Source organism: Neoarius graeffei, chromosome 9, assembly GCF_027579695.1.
Source record: "Neoarius graeffei isolate fNeoGra1 chromosome 9, fNeoGra1.pri, whole genome shotgun sequence".
Classification (NCBI taxonomy): domain Eukaryota; kingdom Metazoa; phylum Chordata; class Actinopteri; order Siluriformes; family Ariidae; genus Neoarius; species Neoarius graeffei.
In genome coordinates, this window is record NC_083577.1 from 5,687,314 (window position 1) to 5,707,106 (window position 19,793).

Genomic DNA, 19,793 nt, shown 5'->3' on the forward strand with positions numbered 1-19,793 from the left:
TTCCAAAAAAGTTGGGATGCTGTGTAAATTATAAATAAAAACAATGTAATAATTTGTAAATCATGGAAACTCAATATTTCATTGAAAATAGTACAAAGACAACATATCAAGTGTTGAAACTGAGAAATTTTATTGTTGTTTGAAAAATCTATGCTCATTTTGAATTTGATGTCATCAAGATGTTTCAAAAAAGTCAGGACAGGGGCGTGTTTACCACTGTGTTGCATCAACTCTACTTTTAACAACACTCTGTAAATGTCTGGGAACTGAGCAATTTACCAGTTGCTGTAGTTTTGAAAGAGAAACGTTGTCCCATTCTTGCCTGATATACAATTTCAGTTGCTCAACCTTTTTTGTCGTATTTTGCATTTCATAATGCGTCATATGTTTTAAATGGGAGACAGGTCTGGACTGCAGCAGGCCAGTTTAGCATCCAGACTCTTTTACTATGGAGCCATGCAGTTTTAATATGTGCAGAAAGCAGTTTGGCATTATTTTGCTGAAAGAAAGAAGGCCTTCCCTGAAAAAGATTTTGTCTGAATGTCAGCATGTTGCTCTGAAACGTGTTTATATCATTCAGCATTAATGACGCCTTCCCAGATGTACAAGCTACCCATGTTATGTGCACTAATGCCCCCTCATACCATCGCAGATGCTGAATGCTTTTGAACTGTGCACTGATGACAAGCCGGATGGTCCCTCTCCTCTTTAGCCTGGAGGACGTGGTGTCCATGATTTCTAAAAAGAATTTCTACTTTTGATTCGTCAGACCTCGGGGCAGTTTTCCACTTCGCCTCAGTCCATCGTAAAAGAGCTCAGGCCCAGAGAAGGAGGTGGTGTTTCTGGATATTGTTTATATCTGGTTTTAACTTGCATTTGTGGATGCAGTAATTAAGTGTTTTCACAGACGATGGTTTTCTGAAGTGTTCCTGAGGCCATACAGTGACTTCCACGACAGACACGTGTCTGCTTTTAATGCAGTGTCTCCTGAGGGCCTGAAGATCACAGGCATCCAATGCCAGTTTTCAGCCTTGTCTCCTGCATACAGAGATTTCTCCAGATTCTCTGAATCTTTTAATGATATTATGGACCATAGATGATATAATCCTCAAATTATTTGCAGTTTTACATTGAGGAATGTTATTCTTAAACTGTAGCACTGTTTGCCCACGCAGTCTTTCACAGAGCGGTGAACCCCTCCCCATCTTTACTTCTGAGAGACTTCGCCTCTCTGGGATGCTCTTTTTATACTCAGTCATGTTACTGACCTGTTGCCAACTAACCAAATTAGTTTTTTTTTCGCATTACACGACTTTTTCAGTCTTTTGTTTACCCCCGTCCCAACTTTTCTGAAACACGTTGCTGACATCAAATTCAAAATGAGCATAGATAAAAAAAAAAAAAACAATAAAATTTCTCAGTTCCAACATTTGATATGTTGTCTTTGTACTATCTTCAATGAAATACAGGGTTTCCATGATTTGCAAATTATTGCATTCTGTTTTTATTTACAGTTTACACAGAGTCCCAACTTTTTTGGAATTGGGGTTGGATTTTTTTTAATGTTGAAACATTTCATATCATTATTATTTAAGCCATTTTTGGACTACAGCAATTCTTTACATGCACCTAATACTTTTGCACAGTACTCTTTTCCGAGAAGAAACGTCTTTTGTTTGTGTTTCCGTATCAATACCATCGTGGCCTTTTACACCATAGTAGAGATTGTATGGAAACGCAGAGGCTGGAAAAATCATAGAGCCATACACAGTGTCAGTGTTTATTGAGAAACAAGAAAAGTGCTTCATTGTTTATAAGTGTTATGGAATTAGTAATTAATTCCAAGGTTGCTAGCTCAGCTGATAAAGAACTTCTGCCTGAAACATCCTTTTGCTGCTTATTAAACTTTCTATACTTTTCAGCAGTTTTGTCCACAGCCTCTACATCTATTATATATAGTATGTATCTAGAGAAGCACCCATTCTGGTTCGTTCTTTCGTTCTTTCGTTCTTTCGTTCTTTCTTTCTTTCTTTCTTTCTTTCTTTCTTTCTTTCTTTCAGTTTTTCCATTTTTCTGTTTTCAGAGCTTTGAGTTTTTGGTCAGTACAATTCTAGCATTTAGGATGGATTCTTTTGGACAAATTGGGATGTTAAATACTGATCCAGTTCAGTACTTCTGGCTAATATTGGAATCAGAACAGTGAATCCCAGTTCACTGTTATTATTAAAACCAGTTTTGCTTTCAAGATTCCAGAGAACCAGAAGGTTTTGGACAAAAGTCCTTCATCAGATGGATACCAAGTGATATTTGTTGTGAAAATGTGAAAATGGGGTTTTAAAGTTCCAAGAGTGTACATGGAGACATTTAGGCAGTAAAAAACCAGCATGTATATGTAATCATGAATAACAAACAACATTTGTTGGTGTGATCTCGGTAGATCTTCGTATATGGGTCGTTATTTGTAATAAGATATCTGACATCGAGTGTTCTGTTACTTTCATATAACAGTTTTATACTAAAATAACAAAAGAAGTAAAGCAAAAAAAAAGTGAACATTGTTTCATTTTGATATCAGCAATTTCTTCTACCACAATGTCGTGTTGTGATGCAGCAAAATGCAGTATTGTGAAAAAGTGAATAAATAGATTTTACCGAGCCTGTAATGTAGCTGCTAATATAGTTATGATATTTAGTAGAAAAAAGTCCAACTGATACGTCATTTTATATTAGATTCTGTAAAACTTACAGTAATTTACAGGCAGTAGAGATGCAAACTTTACATTATAACTGTAAAATGTATTTACAACAAAGTACTATAATACTGTACATGTCAGGTAATACCTGGTGGTTGTTGTTGTTGGTGGTGTTTTTTTTTTCTCAGTGTATTACCGTATGCTTCCAAGTTAAATATTCCAAGTGAATATGACTGTAGTATAAAATAAAACATAATCCAGTACATTTGCTCATTTGATTGAAGCAGGATACAACTAAGCAGAAGGGTAAGGGTCTTGCTCAAGGACCTGACCAGGGCAGACTGGCAGGGCTGACATTTGATCACATGACCTTCATTCTGATCGGGAACACAAAGCTCAGCTAGCTTGCACTGCTTCAGATTTTACTAGCATATAAAGTTAACCTGAAGGTTGACACAGGAAGAAATTTTACCATTCTTACCCCAGCTGAACATTTAAATATCCCATTTTATTCTATCCACATTCACTGGATATAAGCAATCGTGCACTCTGATTGGCTATTCTACTACTAGGATATCAGCTCATATACCGTGAGTAGAGAAAAACAAAATGGTGGAGCATTTTGCTAAACCAACAGAGGATGAAATAAAAACTCTACTTGAAAACAAAACCCCAAACAAGACAAAAAAAGAGTACAAAATATGGAATGAAAGTATTTGATGGTAAGAATGTACCTTTTTAATTTTTCAAGAATTATTATTACTGCATTTTTTCACAAATTGTTCCGGTCATTTTGCTGGTTTGTATACATTCTTCATCTTTAAGCATTACAATTTTTTGAAATTTTTTTTAGACTGTTTCAAAACCTCAAAGAAGTTGGAAAGTTACAGAACTAAAATGTCCAAGGAAGAATTAAATAAATGTCTAAAGCTATTCTATACCTCGGCACAACAGCAAGACGGCACTTTCTACAAAAAAACAACACTGAAGTCAATTCGTGCCGCCATCGATAGAGTATTAAGAAGTCTGCAGAAGTGGAAATTATTTTGTTGGATGTTTTGTATAGAGTTATTATTTATAGAATTTGCAAAAAATACAAATAAAAATGCTCTGTTTCTCAAAATCCAGTGAATGTGGATAGAATAAAACAGTTATTCCACTCAATCATAGATTATAGACAACTCGGTGCTATGCGTATCATGTACGACTCGATTTCATGGAATAATTGTTAAATATATTGCGTTTTCTGGTATTTTACTGTAAACCAATGCACTACTCTATTTGCCTAACTGTTTAGTGTACAATCCGGTAAAAATAATAAAACAGAATTTTGCTGTAAAATCAATAATATATATATATACACGTGTGTGTGTGTGTGTATATACACAGCATTTTTTACAGTATACTTGCAAATTAAACTTATGATTATTGGTGCCTAACTTCTTTAGAAACAGTGTTTAACAAACTAATCTCAGTGTAAACTTGACTCACAGTATGAGGGAGAAAATTTCACTTTTCTTGTTAATTTGCCAGCTAATGAAGCAGCAAGGATCATTAAATGTATGGGAATATTATTTATGATATCATTTTTGACCTTGAGACAGTTGTAACTGCTGAAAGCTGAGGTTTGCCCATTCCTAATGCAGGCATTCGTTATAAAACATGAATAAAACTACTATCCTTATGCTACTTTTTATATAATATTAATATTCACAATAAATTCATAAGAATTATTAATTTAATGTATAATAATAGTTACAATTTCACACACATCTTCTGAATCTGATAAAAGCAGGCCAAAAGATGCAAGAATCTTTTCTATTATTTTGTAACATTTTCTAATTCTAATTTCTATGGTTAACTAGGCCTGTAACGATTCACCCAATTCATGATTCAATTCAATTCATGATATTCTTGGAAAAAAATTAAGAAAATTTTATTATAAAAGAATGCAACATTTATTTTGCTGTTCTTTATCAACTTAAAGAGAAATTGTTAAATTAAAAACAACTTTTGTTTCATTTTCTTAATAACCAACAACAATTATTTATCCACATGTGTAAAGGTTGGACTAAAATACAGTATAATTCCCTATTAAATAAATCATTCCTTTTATTAAAAATGAAAAAGTTAATAATAACAAATTGCCCTTTTCTTAATAAACTTTTATGAGCATTTGTACTCCCTCCATTTGCTTCTCTTTTCTGTATCTTTTAGCAGTCTGTAAGAAGAGAGCTCTGGTTTCTTAAATCTATTTGTACACAATCACACAGTAGCTCTTTTCCATTTTAGATCTGTTTTGTGTGTTTTCGCAGCATTAGAGCTGTGATACTTCCGCCTGTGATGAAGTAACATACATTGCAGCAATTTTATGTTACTTCCACTTAGAGTGAAGTCACATGTATTCCTGCTATTGTAACTTATTGCTCCCTCTGCTGTCTAAATAATGCAATTACAGTTACGAAAAACTAAGAGATTACACAGCCTGATAATAATCGCAATTCATTGTTTATTTCATCAGCTTGAATCCTCATGAATTTGTATCATGATTTAACATCACATGATATATCGTTACATACCTATGGTTAATGATTTGAAGCAGTTTAAAGTAACATAACTATTGTTGTTACCTTGCAACCCATGCTCAGCACACTAATGCAGATTTAGTGAACCCATGTGATTATGTCGAGAACGCATGTCGTCCATGATAGACTGTGTAAAACAAACTGTTGTATTAACTATTGATATGGTGAATTTTTATGAATTGTTATTGAATATTAAATGCTTCACCTCCTCCAGACTCAAAACCTATTAATCAAGGACTTTTGTCCCAAACCTTTGTCTTTTTTCAATGAAAGTTTACAGTGCCTTGCAAAACTATCCATCCCCCTTGGTGTTTGTCCCATTTTGTTGCATGACAAGCTGGAATTAAAATGGATTTTTTTGGGGGGGGGTTAGCACCATTTGATTTACACAACATGCCGACCACTTTAAAGGTGCATATTGTTGTTTTATTGTGACACAAACAATAATTAAGATGAAAAAACAGAAATCTGGAGTGTGCATAGGTATTCACCCCCCAAAGTCAATACTTTGTAGAACCACCTTTTGCTGCAATTACAGCTGCAAGTTTCTTGAGATATGTCTCTATTAGCTTAGCACATCTAGCCACTGGGATTTTTGCCCATTCCTCAAGGCAAAACTGCTCCAACTCCTTCAAGTAAGATGAGTTGCGTTGGTGTACAGCAATCTTCAAGTTATGCCACAGATTCTCAATTGGATTGAGGTCTGGGCTTTGATTAGGCCATTCCAAGACATTTAAATGTTTCCCTTTAAACCACTCCAGTGTAGCTTTAGCAGTATATTTAGGGTCATTGTCCTGCTGGAGTGTGAACCTTCATCCCAGTCTCAAACCTCTGGCCGACTCAAACAGGTTTTCCTCCAGAATTGCCCTGTATTTAGTGCCATCCATCTTTCCTTCAGTCCTGACCAGCTTTCCTGTTCCTACAGATGAAAAACATCCCCACAGCATCATGCTGCCACCACCATGCTTCACTGTAGGAATGGTGTTCTCAGGGTGTTGGGAAGTGTTGGGTTTGTGCCATACATTTTTTGGTCATGATGGCCAAAAAATTCTATTTTTGTCTCCTCTGACCAGAGAATCTTCTTCCATGTGTTTGGGGAGTCTGCCACATGCTGTTGGGCAAACTCCAAACGTGTTTTATGACTTTTTTCTGGCCACTCTTCCATAAAGCGCCACTCTGTGGAGTGTACGGCTTAAAGTGGTCCTATGGACAGATACTCCCATCTCCACTGTGGATCTTTGCAGCTCCTTCAGTGTTATCTTTGGTGTCTTTGTTGCATCTCTGATTAATGCCCTCCTTGCCCATTCTGTGAGTTTTGGTGGGCGGGGCCTTCTCTTGTCAGGTTTGTAGTGGTGCCATATTCTTTCCATTTTGCTATAATGGATTTAATGGTGCTCCATGGGATATTCAAAGTTTGGGATATTTTTTATAACCTAACCCTGATCTATACTTCTCCACAGCTTTGTCTCTGACCTGTTTGGAGGCTCCTTGGTTCTCAGGTTGCTTGCTTAGTAGTGTTGCAGAGTCAGGGTCCTTCCAGAACAGGTTGATTTATACAGGACAAACACCAAGGGGGATGCATACTTTTGCAAGACACTGTATATACATTAGAATTTTTGACATAATTACTCATACAAGTAAATAAGGATTGTTTTCCTGTTTAAATCTAATTATCTAATTAATAAGGACTCAGCTGGAGAATGGGTTCAAAATATTCCCAATTTTTTTAAGCTTTATAGTGGTATTAAATTTATGTACAGGCATCAAATGATACTATTTTTATTCATCTTAGAAGCTAAGTTGAAATGTAAAGCCTTTAGATCAGTGCATGCACAACAAATCAGGCACTTCTGTTGTTTTAAATAGTGTTGTAGACGAGCTCATGAACTTTTATAGACTTTTCATTTCAAAGGACCAATAATACAAAGCCATGAGTTAAAGCGGAGGAATGTTGTGGAAATACATTAGGTAACATTTCTTTACCTAACATTATTACCTCTTGCAACTTTGCTGGAGCAAGTTATGTTTTCGCCTCCATTTGGTTGTATCTTTATTTGTTTATTTGTTTGTTTGACTTATCCCAGCAGAACCCAAAAAGTAGTGAATGGATTTTGATGAAATTTGGTGGAAAGGTGTGCCAGGGGCTAAGGAACAATTGATTAGATTTTGATAAAACTCTGCATGTATGTGGACCCAGGATCCAGATATGTTTGTGGGTCCAGAATTCCCCCCCCCCCCATGTAACTCAAAAAGTAGTGAATGAATTTTGATGAAATTTGGTGGAAAGGTGTGCCATGGGCCAAGGAACAGTTGATTAGATTTTGATGAAAACCTGGATATGTATGTGAACCCAAAATTCAGATATGTACATGGATCCAGAATTTTTTCTTTTCTTTTCCAATGCCACTCAAAAAGTAGTGAACAGATTTTGATGAAATTTGGTGGAAAGATGAGCCATGGACCAAGGAATAATTGACTAGATTTTGGTTCATATCTGAATATGTGGCTTGGTGCAGGCGTACACTCAAACAAGTGCCCTACTGGTTTACTGCATTAGTTAACATTAACAAAGGTTAAACATGGCACTAAAAACAAGAGTAATGAGTAAAGTTCCATGACTAAAAATAAGTCTATGTAAATGAGCATGAAATGAATTCCAAAGTTTAATGTTCCTAAATCAATGGTTTCCAGGTGAAAATATTGCAATTTGCTTTTCGGCCACAGTTCTGAATTTTGATAGTTAACAACAATGTTCATTATGTTAAATTTTTCATATTGATCATTCTGGGTTTTATTTTATTCACTGATGTTATGAACAGTAGTGTTGATTCTTCAACTTATTTGTTTTATTACTTAAAACATCAATTAATATAAGCATTAGTGTTAGTTACTATATTAAAGTTACTTACGGTATAGTCATGTCAAAGTTCATTGTTTCTTCATGTTAACGTATTAAATGTTTCAGTAAAAGGAACTTTACAATTAAAGTGTTTTCAATTAGGCTTTAAGATGAAATACTTTCTAAATGGTCATCAACACGCTGGAGCTGACAGTGAGAGAGTGTAAATACTGTATGAAAACAGTATATATTAAAAGTATATTAAAACAACACAGCGCTATTTCTGCACCACAGTTTTGTGCAGATATTGTGCTAATAAATCAGCTCAACATTTTTACAAATGTGCCAAGATGAATTTAGTGTAATTTGGTTTTTTTGTTGTTGTTTTTTTGTTTCCTGTCAGACATCCAGGAGCTTGATCTGATTAAAAAGAAATAAACTGTGCATTTTCTTCACCAGTATTCATTCATTCATTTTATCAGATTGCAAAGATAAAATTGTCACTCTGTGTGTGTGTGTGTGTGTGTGTGTGTGTGTGTGTGTGTGTGTGTGTGTGTGGCAGGTAAGAAAAACCCAGAAATGTTTCCAACCTAAAAACTCAGGAATCTTGTATGTATATTTTAAAAAAAAAGATTTAATGCTTCATATTTTTGTGATGTGTAGAATAGGTAACTGGAGCTGATAATAATATACATTCACTCAATGCTAGAAAACTAGGATATGAAATATACACAGTTGGTTGGAAGTACAGTATAATGATCTATTCGTTTCCTAATCTGTATGAAAATGAATAAGCTGCCTGAATAACTGCATCTTTCAAAGGTCCTCATGTCATTTGGTACCTAAAAGCATCTACTGTGTTTATAAGTCAATGCACATCATAACGTTTTTAACACACTATGTGTGTGATATTTATTTACTATCAATCATTTATTACCTAACCTGAGGATGGATTGAGGGCTGATGCTAAACACAGCAGCTATGCTAGGGGGAAACAGAAAAAGGTTCCTTAAAGGTTTGTCAGATGATAAACATTTCAAGCTTCCTTGAAGCTGTGTTGTAGGGGTGTCAGACGATAAAGGTCCAATAAAGGTTCTGGCCCACCAAATTAATTTAGAATCTGCTCATTCTAATATAAAATCAGCTTGTGGACTGTAATTTATTTAATTAAAATATTTTAAATTATGTGCTAGTCTCTGTTATTCCACTAGGGGGCAAAACGAGCACAGCCAATAAACTGGACCACTGACACAATGTATCCATTTCAAAGAGAATTTCACATGGGGTTTCACATCAATGGGGGCGAATACTTATGCAATCCCAACTTTTATGATTTTTTTCACATAATTATGCAAACTACAGTCCTGTGCAAAAGTCTTAGGCACGTGTAAAAAAATTGTCAACCAAAAATGGCTTAAAAAACAATTAAATGAAATGTTTCAGCATTAAAAAAAAACTATAAACAGTACTCAGTAAGCCATAATAAATGAAACAAAGTCAATATTTGGTTTGAGACGACCCTTTGGTTTAAAATAAAAAATAATAATAAAATAATAAAAAAAAAACAGTAGTCTGAGGTCCAGTGAGTGCAGTTTTATGTGGAAATGATCTGTAGGTTTTCCTGAGCATCTTACAGAACCAGCCACAGTTCTTCTGGACACTTTGACTGTCACACTCACTTCTTCATTTTACACCAAAACCCAGCGGCCTTTATTATATTTTCTTTTTTAATCTGAAAAGCGCTCTCTTATGGAATATACTGCTCAGATACAAACATTTTTTTTCTGTAATATTTAATTTTGTGCTGGAAAATGAACTTTTGGACTCTAAAATGTTTTTGTACTGACTCGATAATGTAGACATCATAAAATAGAAATCTATAACAAAGTTTGTATGAAAAAAATGATAGGGTGCCTAAGACTTTTGCACAGTACTCTATATCGACAACCCCCCATCCCCCCTTGCTTCCCTATTATGGGCTTGGGAGAGGGGGTGAATACTTATGCATGCATAGTTAATTATATAAATGAAAATAAATGAATATATTTGAGACACTGGTGTGTAATCAGTTGCAAAAAAACACTAAATTTTTTTGGGTCTGGCCTACTTGACACTGGACTAAGTGTAATGTGGTCTATTATATAAAACAAGTTTAACACACCTGCCTTATATGGAAAAAGCGAAATAACCATTACATCAAAAAATGGCATGGGCTGAACAATGCAACTAGCGAGCCAAGTAGTTAGTTTTAGTAGCTAGTAATTAAATACATAATATGTAAAGTGTTATGTTACCATCTGCAAGCATAAATACACAAATATAACTGTTTGCTGTGAAAAGAGCAACTTGTTTACATTTATAAACAAACTTCTCAGTGTCCGTTACAATTTCTTTTAAAATTTCCATAGCATGCTAATCTGCTGAACAGAATGATGTGATTGTCTCCAGTTTTAGGAATGCAATGCTGCTAAAAATCAAATCTGCTAAAAATACAACCCCAATTCTAAAAGTTATGATCCATAATATCATTAAAAGATTCAGAGAATCTGGAGAAATCTCTGTATGCAAGAAACAAGGCTGAAAACTGACATTGGATGCCTGTGATCTTCAGGCCCTCAGGAGACACTGCATTAAAAGACACATTAATACAGTGGAAATCACTGTATGGGCTCAGGAACACTTCAGAAAACAATCATCTGTGAAAACAGTTCATTACTGCATCACAAATGCAAGTTAAAACCAGATATAAACAATATCCAGAAACATCACCACCTTCTCCAGGCCCGAGCTCTTTTACGATGGACTGAGGCGAAGTGGAAAACTGTCCCGAGGTCTGATGAATCAAAAGTAGAAATTCTTTTTAGAAATCATGGACACCACGTCCTCCAGGCTAAAGAGGAGAGGGACCATCCGGCTTGTCATCAGTGCACAGTTCAAAAGCCAGCATCTGTGATGGCATGAGGGTGCATTAGTGCACATAACATGGGTAGCTTGTACATCTGGGAAGGCATCATTAATGCTGAATGATATATACACATTTCAGAGCAATATGCTGACATTCAGACAAAATCTTTTTCAGGGAAGGCCTTCCTTCTTTCAGCAAGACAACGCCAAACCACTTTCTGCACATATTAAAACTGCATGGCTCTGGAGTAAAAGAGTCTGGATGCTAAACTGACCTGCTGCAGTCCAGACCTGTCTCCCATTTAAAACATTAGGTGCATTATGAAGCGCAAAATACGACAAAGGTTGAGCAACTGAAATTGTATATCAGGCAAGAATGGGACAACGTTTCTCTTTCAAAACTACAGCAACTGGTAAATTGCTCAGTTCCCAAACATTTACAGAGTGTTGTTAAAAGTAGAGTTGATGCAACACAGTGGTAAACACGCCCCTATCCTGACTTTTTTGAAACATCTTGCTGACATCAAATTCAAAATGAGCATAGATTTTTCAAACAACAATAAAATTTCTCAGTTTCAACATTTGATATGTTGTATTTGTCCTATTTTCAGTGAGTTTCCATGATTTGCAAATTATCGCATTCTGTTTTTATTTACAATTTACACAGTGTCCCGACTTTTTTGGAATTGGGGTTGTAAGAGAAGTCTTAGGGTAAGTATCTTCTGAATGGGTGGATGGCCTTTATCTTATTAATGCTGCCTATCTAGGGAGCTGCCTTAAGATACAGATGGGCACCAAATTAAAGGAAAGTCCTCTAAGCCCATGGTGGTGAAGAGCGTTATTTAACTTGTCGGTCCAAAACATCCAATATACTGTCAGTTATACTGAGATATGATACATGGTCATAGAATAATGGTCATATGGTTATACGTATCATTTTCATCTTCATTCAGTGAGCCCTCCTGCCCTGTGGCGAGGGGTGGAGTCATCTTGGAAGAGACCACACCCATCGGGATTAGAAACTTTTCATCAGAATTTAAATGTGTTTAGTCAGAGGAACTTTATATTGACTTGCTTCACTCAGAGAGGACAAGCAAAGATAAGCCATGTCAGCAAAATAAATAAATCCCCCCCAGAGCGTAACAGAGCCACTGTTTTTTTTTCTCTTTAAGTTTTTAGTTCCCATCTGTATATATGCAAAGAGTCACACTGTTCATGTAGTGTTTCTTCCTGCATAGTGTCTATAGCATCAATGGAAAGAGTATACAAAAGAAATGGATTATGGCTTAAAGGGGAGCAGAACGATCTTTAATAAATTACCAATACAAAGGACTAGAAAACAAAACAAAACTGAAGCCAATTTACAAAAGTAAAGAACGAAAACAGAAAATGCAGGTGAAGTGGCAGCGTTGCATTTTTTTTTTTCTGGATACCCAGACCTTTCAGATAAGCTCCGTCTCTCCTTGCAAAGAAACAAAGTTGCCATGGCAACGCAGCATCCTGGCGTCTCCCATGGCGATGCTTGGTGTCATGGAAACATCAGTCAGCTTGACCCCTCCCCCTTCCGAGGAGCAGAGGAAACAGTAGCGTTACGATATGATTGCCACAGTGATATGTACAGCACCCATACGGGATTGAGGTTTATGCCACAGTACACACACACAGTGTAAGAGTTCGCAACATTTGCGGTGGTTTTTTTTCCAATTCAGGCAGTTTTGCCGTTCCATGGTAACGGCCGATCGGCATCAGGGCTGGCATTGGGACTGGCATCGGTTGGATCAGCGCTGTGGGACGCAGCGCTTTGCTCTAAAGAGTCCTGGGATGAATGAAGGGAGTCAGTGTTGTTCACTTCACAGAGAGACTTCGACTCGGAATCACGACTGCTGCGAATCAGAGTGACATCAGATTTACGGGACAAATCTTCACGCTCAGAACGCTGCTCTCGCTCCTTACTGGCCAGTTCTGAAGAGGAAGAGGAAGAGGTGGAAGCAGTGAAAGGTTAAAGAGGGTAAAATACAGCAGGTCTGTTTATTTAATCACAATGTAGTTGAGGTATGCACTTGGTAAGGATTTAATACCCAAATAACACAACGAAAAGCCTCTTGAGGCCAATAATCAAATATACCATGCACTGAGAAGCTCCGGTTGAAATGATGGATTCTCTGAGGTGACTGGTATTTTGTGAGGGGCTGCAGTACGACACCAGTCACCGAAGAGAATCCATCATTTCAATCAGTGCCTCTCAGTGTACGGTATTAGATTTATATCCTTCATCAAAAAAATTCCAAACTAAAAGTGTTAAGATTGAATCTCAGCATAAACTCACAGGACGCAGCTATGTTTGTCATTTACAGTACATCTTTGACCTGCGCATGTGCAATGTACCATGCTCTCGCCTGCCTCGCTAGGCACGATCATGATACGTCGATCTACACACACAGAAATGCTCGCAGAGCCATAGCTGTGACTTGAGTCGGCCGTACAGGTAGAAATTCTGACGTCAGCTCATGGTATATCCAGGATACACCATGACTGACTCACACTGTATTCATTTTTTAAATTTTGGACATCACGAAATAAATCAGTGGTGGAACTATTTTATGTCACGTGAGCCATCCTTGGCCAATCCCTACATGGGAATTTTTTGATGCCGGATACAATATTAATTATTCTATCCACATTCACTGGATATGAGCAATCACATGCTCTGATTGGCTACTCTACTACTACTAGGCTATCAGCTCATATACCGGGAGTAGAGAAAAACAAAATGGCGGAGCATATCAAGTATTTAAAAGAAACAGAAATAGCTAAATAAAAGAATATAGTCGTCCCCCTCCAGTATCTCCTGTTCCACACTCCAGCCCAGTTGGTGGCGGAAATGCACCTTTAAGTTGGTTTTCCAACTTAACACCAATAAAACCCTCAGGAAAAATAAAAATAAAATTGTGGAGTGTGTTGCTGAACCAACTGAGGATGAAATAAAAACGCTACTCGAAAACAAAACCACCAACAAAATATGGAATAGAAGTAATTGATGGTAAGAACATATATATTTTAAATTTTTTCAAGAATTATTATTATTATCGCATTTTTCACAGATTGTGCCTGTCGTTTCGCCGGTTTGTTTAAGCAGATATGATTTTGTTGGGTGTTTTGTATAAAAGTTTTTATTTATCTAATTTGCAAAAAATACAAATAAAAATGCTCCATTTCTCAAAATCCAGTGAATGTGGATAGAATAAAACAGTTATTCCACTCAATCTCGTCGTACATGGATTATAGACAACTCGGTGCTATGCGCCTTGTCAGCTATCAGCTCATGTATGACTCGATTTCGTGGAATAACTGTTAAATATATATTAATGTATGAAGCTATTTATTAAATAATAGTATCCTCCCTTTAAATTCATCCATCCAGCCATATCAATACCACTTATTCGTCAGGGTTGCAGAGAAAGCTGGACCCAATCCCAGCTGACTTTGGGCGAGAGTCGGGGTTCACCCTGGGCAGGTCACCGGTCTATCACAGGGCTAACACCGACAAAAGCAACCATTCACACTCACATTCCCACCTATAAGAAAGTTAGAGTAGCCAGTTGATCTAACCCACATGTCTTTGGACTATGGGAGGAAACCAGAGCATCTAGAGGAAACCCACAGGCATAAAAGGGCACCAGTCAGCTGTGAGGTTCGAACTCAGAACCTTCTTGCTGTGAGAAGTGTCCCTGCTATCTGGTGTATCTGGGGCGCACATAATCTTTATTGATTTATGATATTCAGGCTTCTCTCAGGTAGGTTCCCATGCACACCACAGACTTTCTTTCTTTCTTTCTTTTTTTGCATACAGTATGTCTCTTTGTATTTTAGTAACCTCAGACGTGTGAACTCCACGCAGGTCATTTTCATAATCTGAATTAAAAATCCGAGAAATCTGTACATAACTTTCCCTGTGGGTATATTGACATAACTCTGAATATGACTCGGAGATGTTATTATCTCGCTGTTGTGAAATAGGAGTTGAAACCACCTTCAGAAATTTGTACAAAACACTTCCTAAACTTTGGCCAAACCTAAAAAAAAAGTATTTTGTTTTTTCATTGGCGCGATGAGAGCTGTAACCTCAAATATTAATGTAATCTAGACTAAAGTGTATCCCTTTCCAAAAGAGTTTTGGGGTTTCACAGCAAAAGGGTGAACACTTATGCAATTTGAATATTTATAATTTTTATTTGCAAGTAAATTTACAAACTATATTAATTTTTCCCCTCTTGCCCATATTATGAGCTATTTTCATGGCATGTTGTGATGTGTTAAAGCTCAAGAGGGGTGAATTCTTATGCATGAATCAGATAAATGCTAATAAGTGAATTTATTTTTTTCACGGTGCACTTTCCATCAAATCCTGCGCTCTGATTGGCTGGCGAACGGGTCCGTATCCTATGATACGGACTCCAGTTACGGACCCTGGTTACGGACCTCTGGCAACTCGCTCGTTCACAACAACAACAAACATAGTAGCATTTTTTGTCAACATTTATCTTTTTTTTTAATAAGATTTATTTATAAGATTATCAAAAATCTTATAAATGTTTGCCAGCATTTCTCAGGAGAATAGCATTAATTTTACAGCATGGATAGCGATAACGACAGTGTTCACAGCGAAAGCGAGTTTTACTACCCTGAGGAAGAAGAAATTAAAAAAAAACATTTCAGGAGAAAGCTAAAACCTGTAACTGTTGCTAACACCGATCAAAAACATGGCTGAATCCTGAATGACTCCTATTTGTATAAATAGGGGACTACATAGGCGGCAAAATGTAGTTTTTTTCCTGCCATGGAAGTGCACTTGTATACCGAGGAGGAAGCCATTTGCATTCCAGCCGTGAATGAGGATTCAAAATGGTGGCTCGGCTCAGTTTTCCCTTTCGGGCGCTCTCGTTTTCTGTTAGAATTTGTTAAAGAAAAAAATAAATAAATTATTTACCAGCTTAAGGTCGGTCCGTATGGTGAAACACCGTGACCTCGGCCTTGAATACTGACCTCGGCACAGAGGGCCTCGCTCAGTACTTTCAAGACCTCGGTCACGGTATTTCACCATACGGACCTCCCAGCTGGTAAATAACATATATATATTTTAGAACGTACTGTATGTTGATGTGTATTTGGTCTAAACTCTCATGACGCTTCATTAGTTTTGCACAGGTGCGATAAGGCTAATATCGTTAGCAATTAATATGTTATATTAAAATGTATTCCACTTTCAGCACGAGTCCCAAAATGAATTTTATTTATTCCATTATGACAAATAAGCAACAACAACAAAAATCCTCAAAACAAATTCCATCCTTCCTTGTCGTATGTTCGTGTACACTCATGTATACAGGAAGGGGATTATGTTATATCCCTATGCTGTGAATACACACCTTGAACAGACAGCTCCTTCCAGCGCTCCTTGTTGCTCTGGATGATCTCAGAGAGTGTGTGTCGGACGCGTTTGAGGTCGATGCCACCAAGCGAGTAGTCAGTGGGCACCGAGTCTCGATCGCTGTGTCTCTGGACCGACTCGACCACGGCAGCCGAACCTCGTCCTGTTAAACTGACGAACGACAAAATAACACCATCACTTCACCTGACTCGAAGTCAGGTCCAGGACAGACAAAGCACTGTGGTCATCAACACGTCACATTCTTCCTACAGTCTATGAATATTTAATAAACCCTAGTAAATTTATCATGGAATGTACAGTGCCCTCCACAATTATTGGCACCCCTTGGAAAGATTAGTAAAACAGGTTAGAAAAAAATCCACCTTTTGGTGAAGTCGCTTCATCTCTTGCTGAAAAAATTGAGAAAAATCCAACTTTTAATTGAAATAAAGTTATTCAGAGAAAAACAAATCCCTCATCAAGAAAATTATTTTCAACAAAAACACGTGCCACTATTATTGGCACTTCTGAATTCAATACTTTTTTTACACCCTCCTTTTGTCAGTAAAACAGCACTGAGTCTCTCCTCTAACATTTCATAAGGTTGGAGATCCAGATCAGGGCATCTGAGACCGTTCGTCTTTACACGATCTCTCCAGATCATCCAGGGTCCTCGACCCTCTCTTGTGTTCTCTCCTCTTCAGCTCAGCCCACAGGTTTTCACTGTGGTTCAGCTCAGGGGACTGAGATGTTCAGGGCAGAAGCTTGATTCTGTGCTCAGTGAACCATTTTTGTGTTCTTTCTTTCTTTCTTTCTTTCTTTCTTTCTTTCTTTCTTTCTTTCTTTCTTTCTTTCTTTCGCCCCACTGACAAGACATGACTTTTCCATCGATCTCTGTCCATCACTGCAGTTCCTGAGTGTTCGCTAGGGTGCATCAGTTGCCCCCTAAAAATGAAAAGTTCCTCCGATCATGATGCATTTTTGTTTTTATGTTCCTTTTGGTAAGAAAACACACTGGGTGAAATATTTTGACAAAATTCAAAAGTTTAATGGTGGCACCAGGAGCTCAAAGTTATGGAAAAAGCTGCTATTTTATGACTTTTATGACACAATTTCGATCACTTTTCATGAAACATTATGGCACCTTATAGAGTATACCAAATATTTTAGATACACATGTTTAGTACATATTCTAAATATATTATCAAGCACAGTTTGAGTTTTAGCTGTTCATTGAATCATTGTTCAACTACTTTTAAACAATACAAATGTATTATGAATCACATTAATGCTTCTCAATCCCTTGCGAAGGTTCTTAACATGATCTCTGGCTCACAAGAAATCAATAAATGGAGTCCAACATTGTGATTCAAACCTTATGCGGAAACATAAAATAAGCGTTTTTTGGCAAAAAATGAACCTCTTGGTGCCACCATTAGACTTTTGAATATGGTCAAAAAATTGTACAGGATGTCTTTATTGGTGAAAAGGAACACCCGAACAAAAATGCATCAGATTTTATGAAAGTGAGGGCAACTGATGCACCCTAGTGTTCGCTATTCCAGAGTCATTCAGTAGGTTGTCTATATATGTGACTCGTCTTCATCCTCTTTTGACTTTACCTTCGATTGGTTGCCAGAGTACAAGTTTGTTGGCCATTTCTTCTTCATGTCTTACACAATGTCCTGCCAATCTCATTCAATGCTGACAAACCTTTGTTGATATTTTGGGGAGTTCTCTGTACAACCTTTCATTTGTAAGGTGATGTCTCCAAGTGGGCGGCACGGTGGTGTAGTGGTTAGCGCTGTCGCCTCACAGCAAGAAGGTCCGGGTTCGAGCCCCGTGGCTGGCGAGGGCCTTTCTGTGCGGAGTTTGCATGTTCTCCCCGTGTCCGCGTGGGTTTCCTCCGGGTGCTCCGGTTTCCCCCACAGTCCAAAGACATGCAGGTTAGGTTAACTGGTGACTCTAAATTGAGCGTAGGTGTGAATGTGAGTGTGAATGGTTGTCTGTGTCTATGTGTCAGCCCTGTGATGACCTGGCGACTTGTCCAGGGTGTACCCCACCTTTCACCCGTAGTCAGCTGGGATAGGCTCCAGCTTGCCTGCGACCCTGTAGAACAGGATAAAGCGGCTAGAGATAATGAGATGAGATGTCTCCAAGTGACATTGTGCACCATCCTGAGCATCCAGGTGTAGCATCCATCAACCAGCTTCTCAAGAGTCTTCGTGAGAGTCCATGTCTCGGCACCATAAAGAAAAACAGATTCAACCGTGGCAGTGAATAGGCGAATTTTCAGTTTTCTGGAAAGTTGGGAGGACCATATTTTACGTTGCTTGTGTCATGCACTCCAGGCCAGTCCTTTCCTCACCGAGAGATCTTTCTCTGTGCTTTCCGTCCAAGCTCCCAAGTATTTAAAATTGTTTACCACTTTTAGCTTCCTCCCATCTTTTGCTGTAACCTGTACTGGCTGATCCTGGTTAAATGGTTGTATTTCCGTTTTCTTTGAGTTGCAGTGGAGACCAACCTTCGCGGCCTCTTCCTCTAATCTAGATAGCAGTTCCTGAACCTGGTGTATTTCTTCAGTGATCAGATTGGTAATCATTGTTGGTCCTGTTCTTCTGCTTCTCTTTCTCTCTAACTGGAGAAGTGTTGTGTTGGACATATGCTTTTTTATGTTGATTTGGACATATGGTTGGGATCGGGTTCTTTTCATTATAGCCGTTCTTCTTTTTACACCAAACCCATCTTGAACGTTTATTACCAAAAAGCTCCATTTTTTTTTTAACATCGGACCAGAGAACATGGTTCCAGTCAAAGTTGTCGTAGCATTTTGCAAACTCTAGGTGGTTATGTTTGTGGTTAACTGACAGAAAAGGCTTTTTTCTGGCAGACCTTCCAAACAATCTGTTGGCATCGAGGTGGAGTCTGATGGTGGTTTTGGAGACTCACAAGCCCCAAGATTTTACTTTTTCTTGTAATTCACCAACAGTGATCCTTGGGGATCTTTTTTGCCTCTGTTACCCTCCTCCTCACTGTACGTGGGGCAAAATAAACTTGGGTCCTCTTCCAGGTGAGTTTGTATCAGTTCCAGTTGGTGTCCACTTTTTTTTTTATTATTGCCCCAACAGTAGAAATGGACATTTTCAGATGAGTAACTACTGTTTTTTATCATTATCCCCTGACTTATGAAGGTCAACACACTTCTCAGTTTTTGGTTTGTGTGTCTCTTATCTTTCCCATGTTGATGGATGATTAAGGCTGTGTCTGAAATCACTCACTCATTCACTACGCCCTACTCACTATCTTGGGAATTCTATATAGAGGATGATATAGTGATCTCATTG

General features: G+C 37.6%; 1 protein-coding gene across 4 annotated transcripts in view; it reads right to left on the reverse strand.

Annotated features, from left to right (window-relative positions):
- Positions 1-12,244: 12,244 nt before the first annotated feature.
- pde1a (phosphodiesterase 1A, calmodulin-dependent) overlaps positions 12,245-19,793 on the reverse strand; it is a 352,383-nt gene continuing 344,834 nt past the window's right edge. For all 4 annotated transcript variants that reach the window (XM_060928983.1, XM_060928979.1, XM_060928981.1 and 1 more), the window contains 2 exons: positions 16,448-16,620; positions 12,245-12,983 (listed from right to left, as the gene is read on the reverse strand). In XM_060928983.1, coding sequence (XP_060784966.1) covers positions 12,727-12,983; positions 16,448-16,620 — 430 coding nt within the window. In that variant the 3' untranslated portion in view covers positions 12,245-12,726. The remainder of the gene's footprint in view (positions 12,984-16,447; positions 16,621-19,793) is intronic.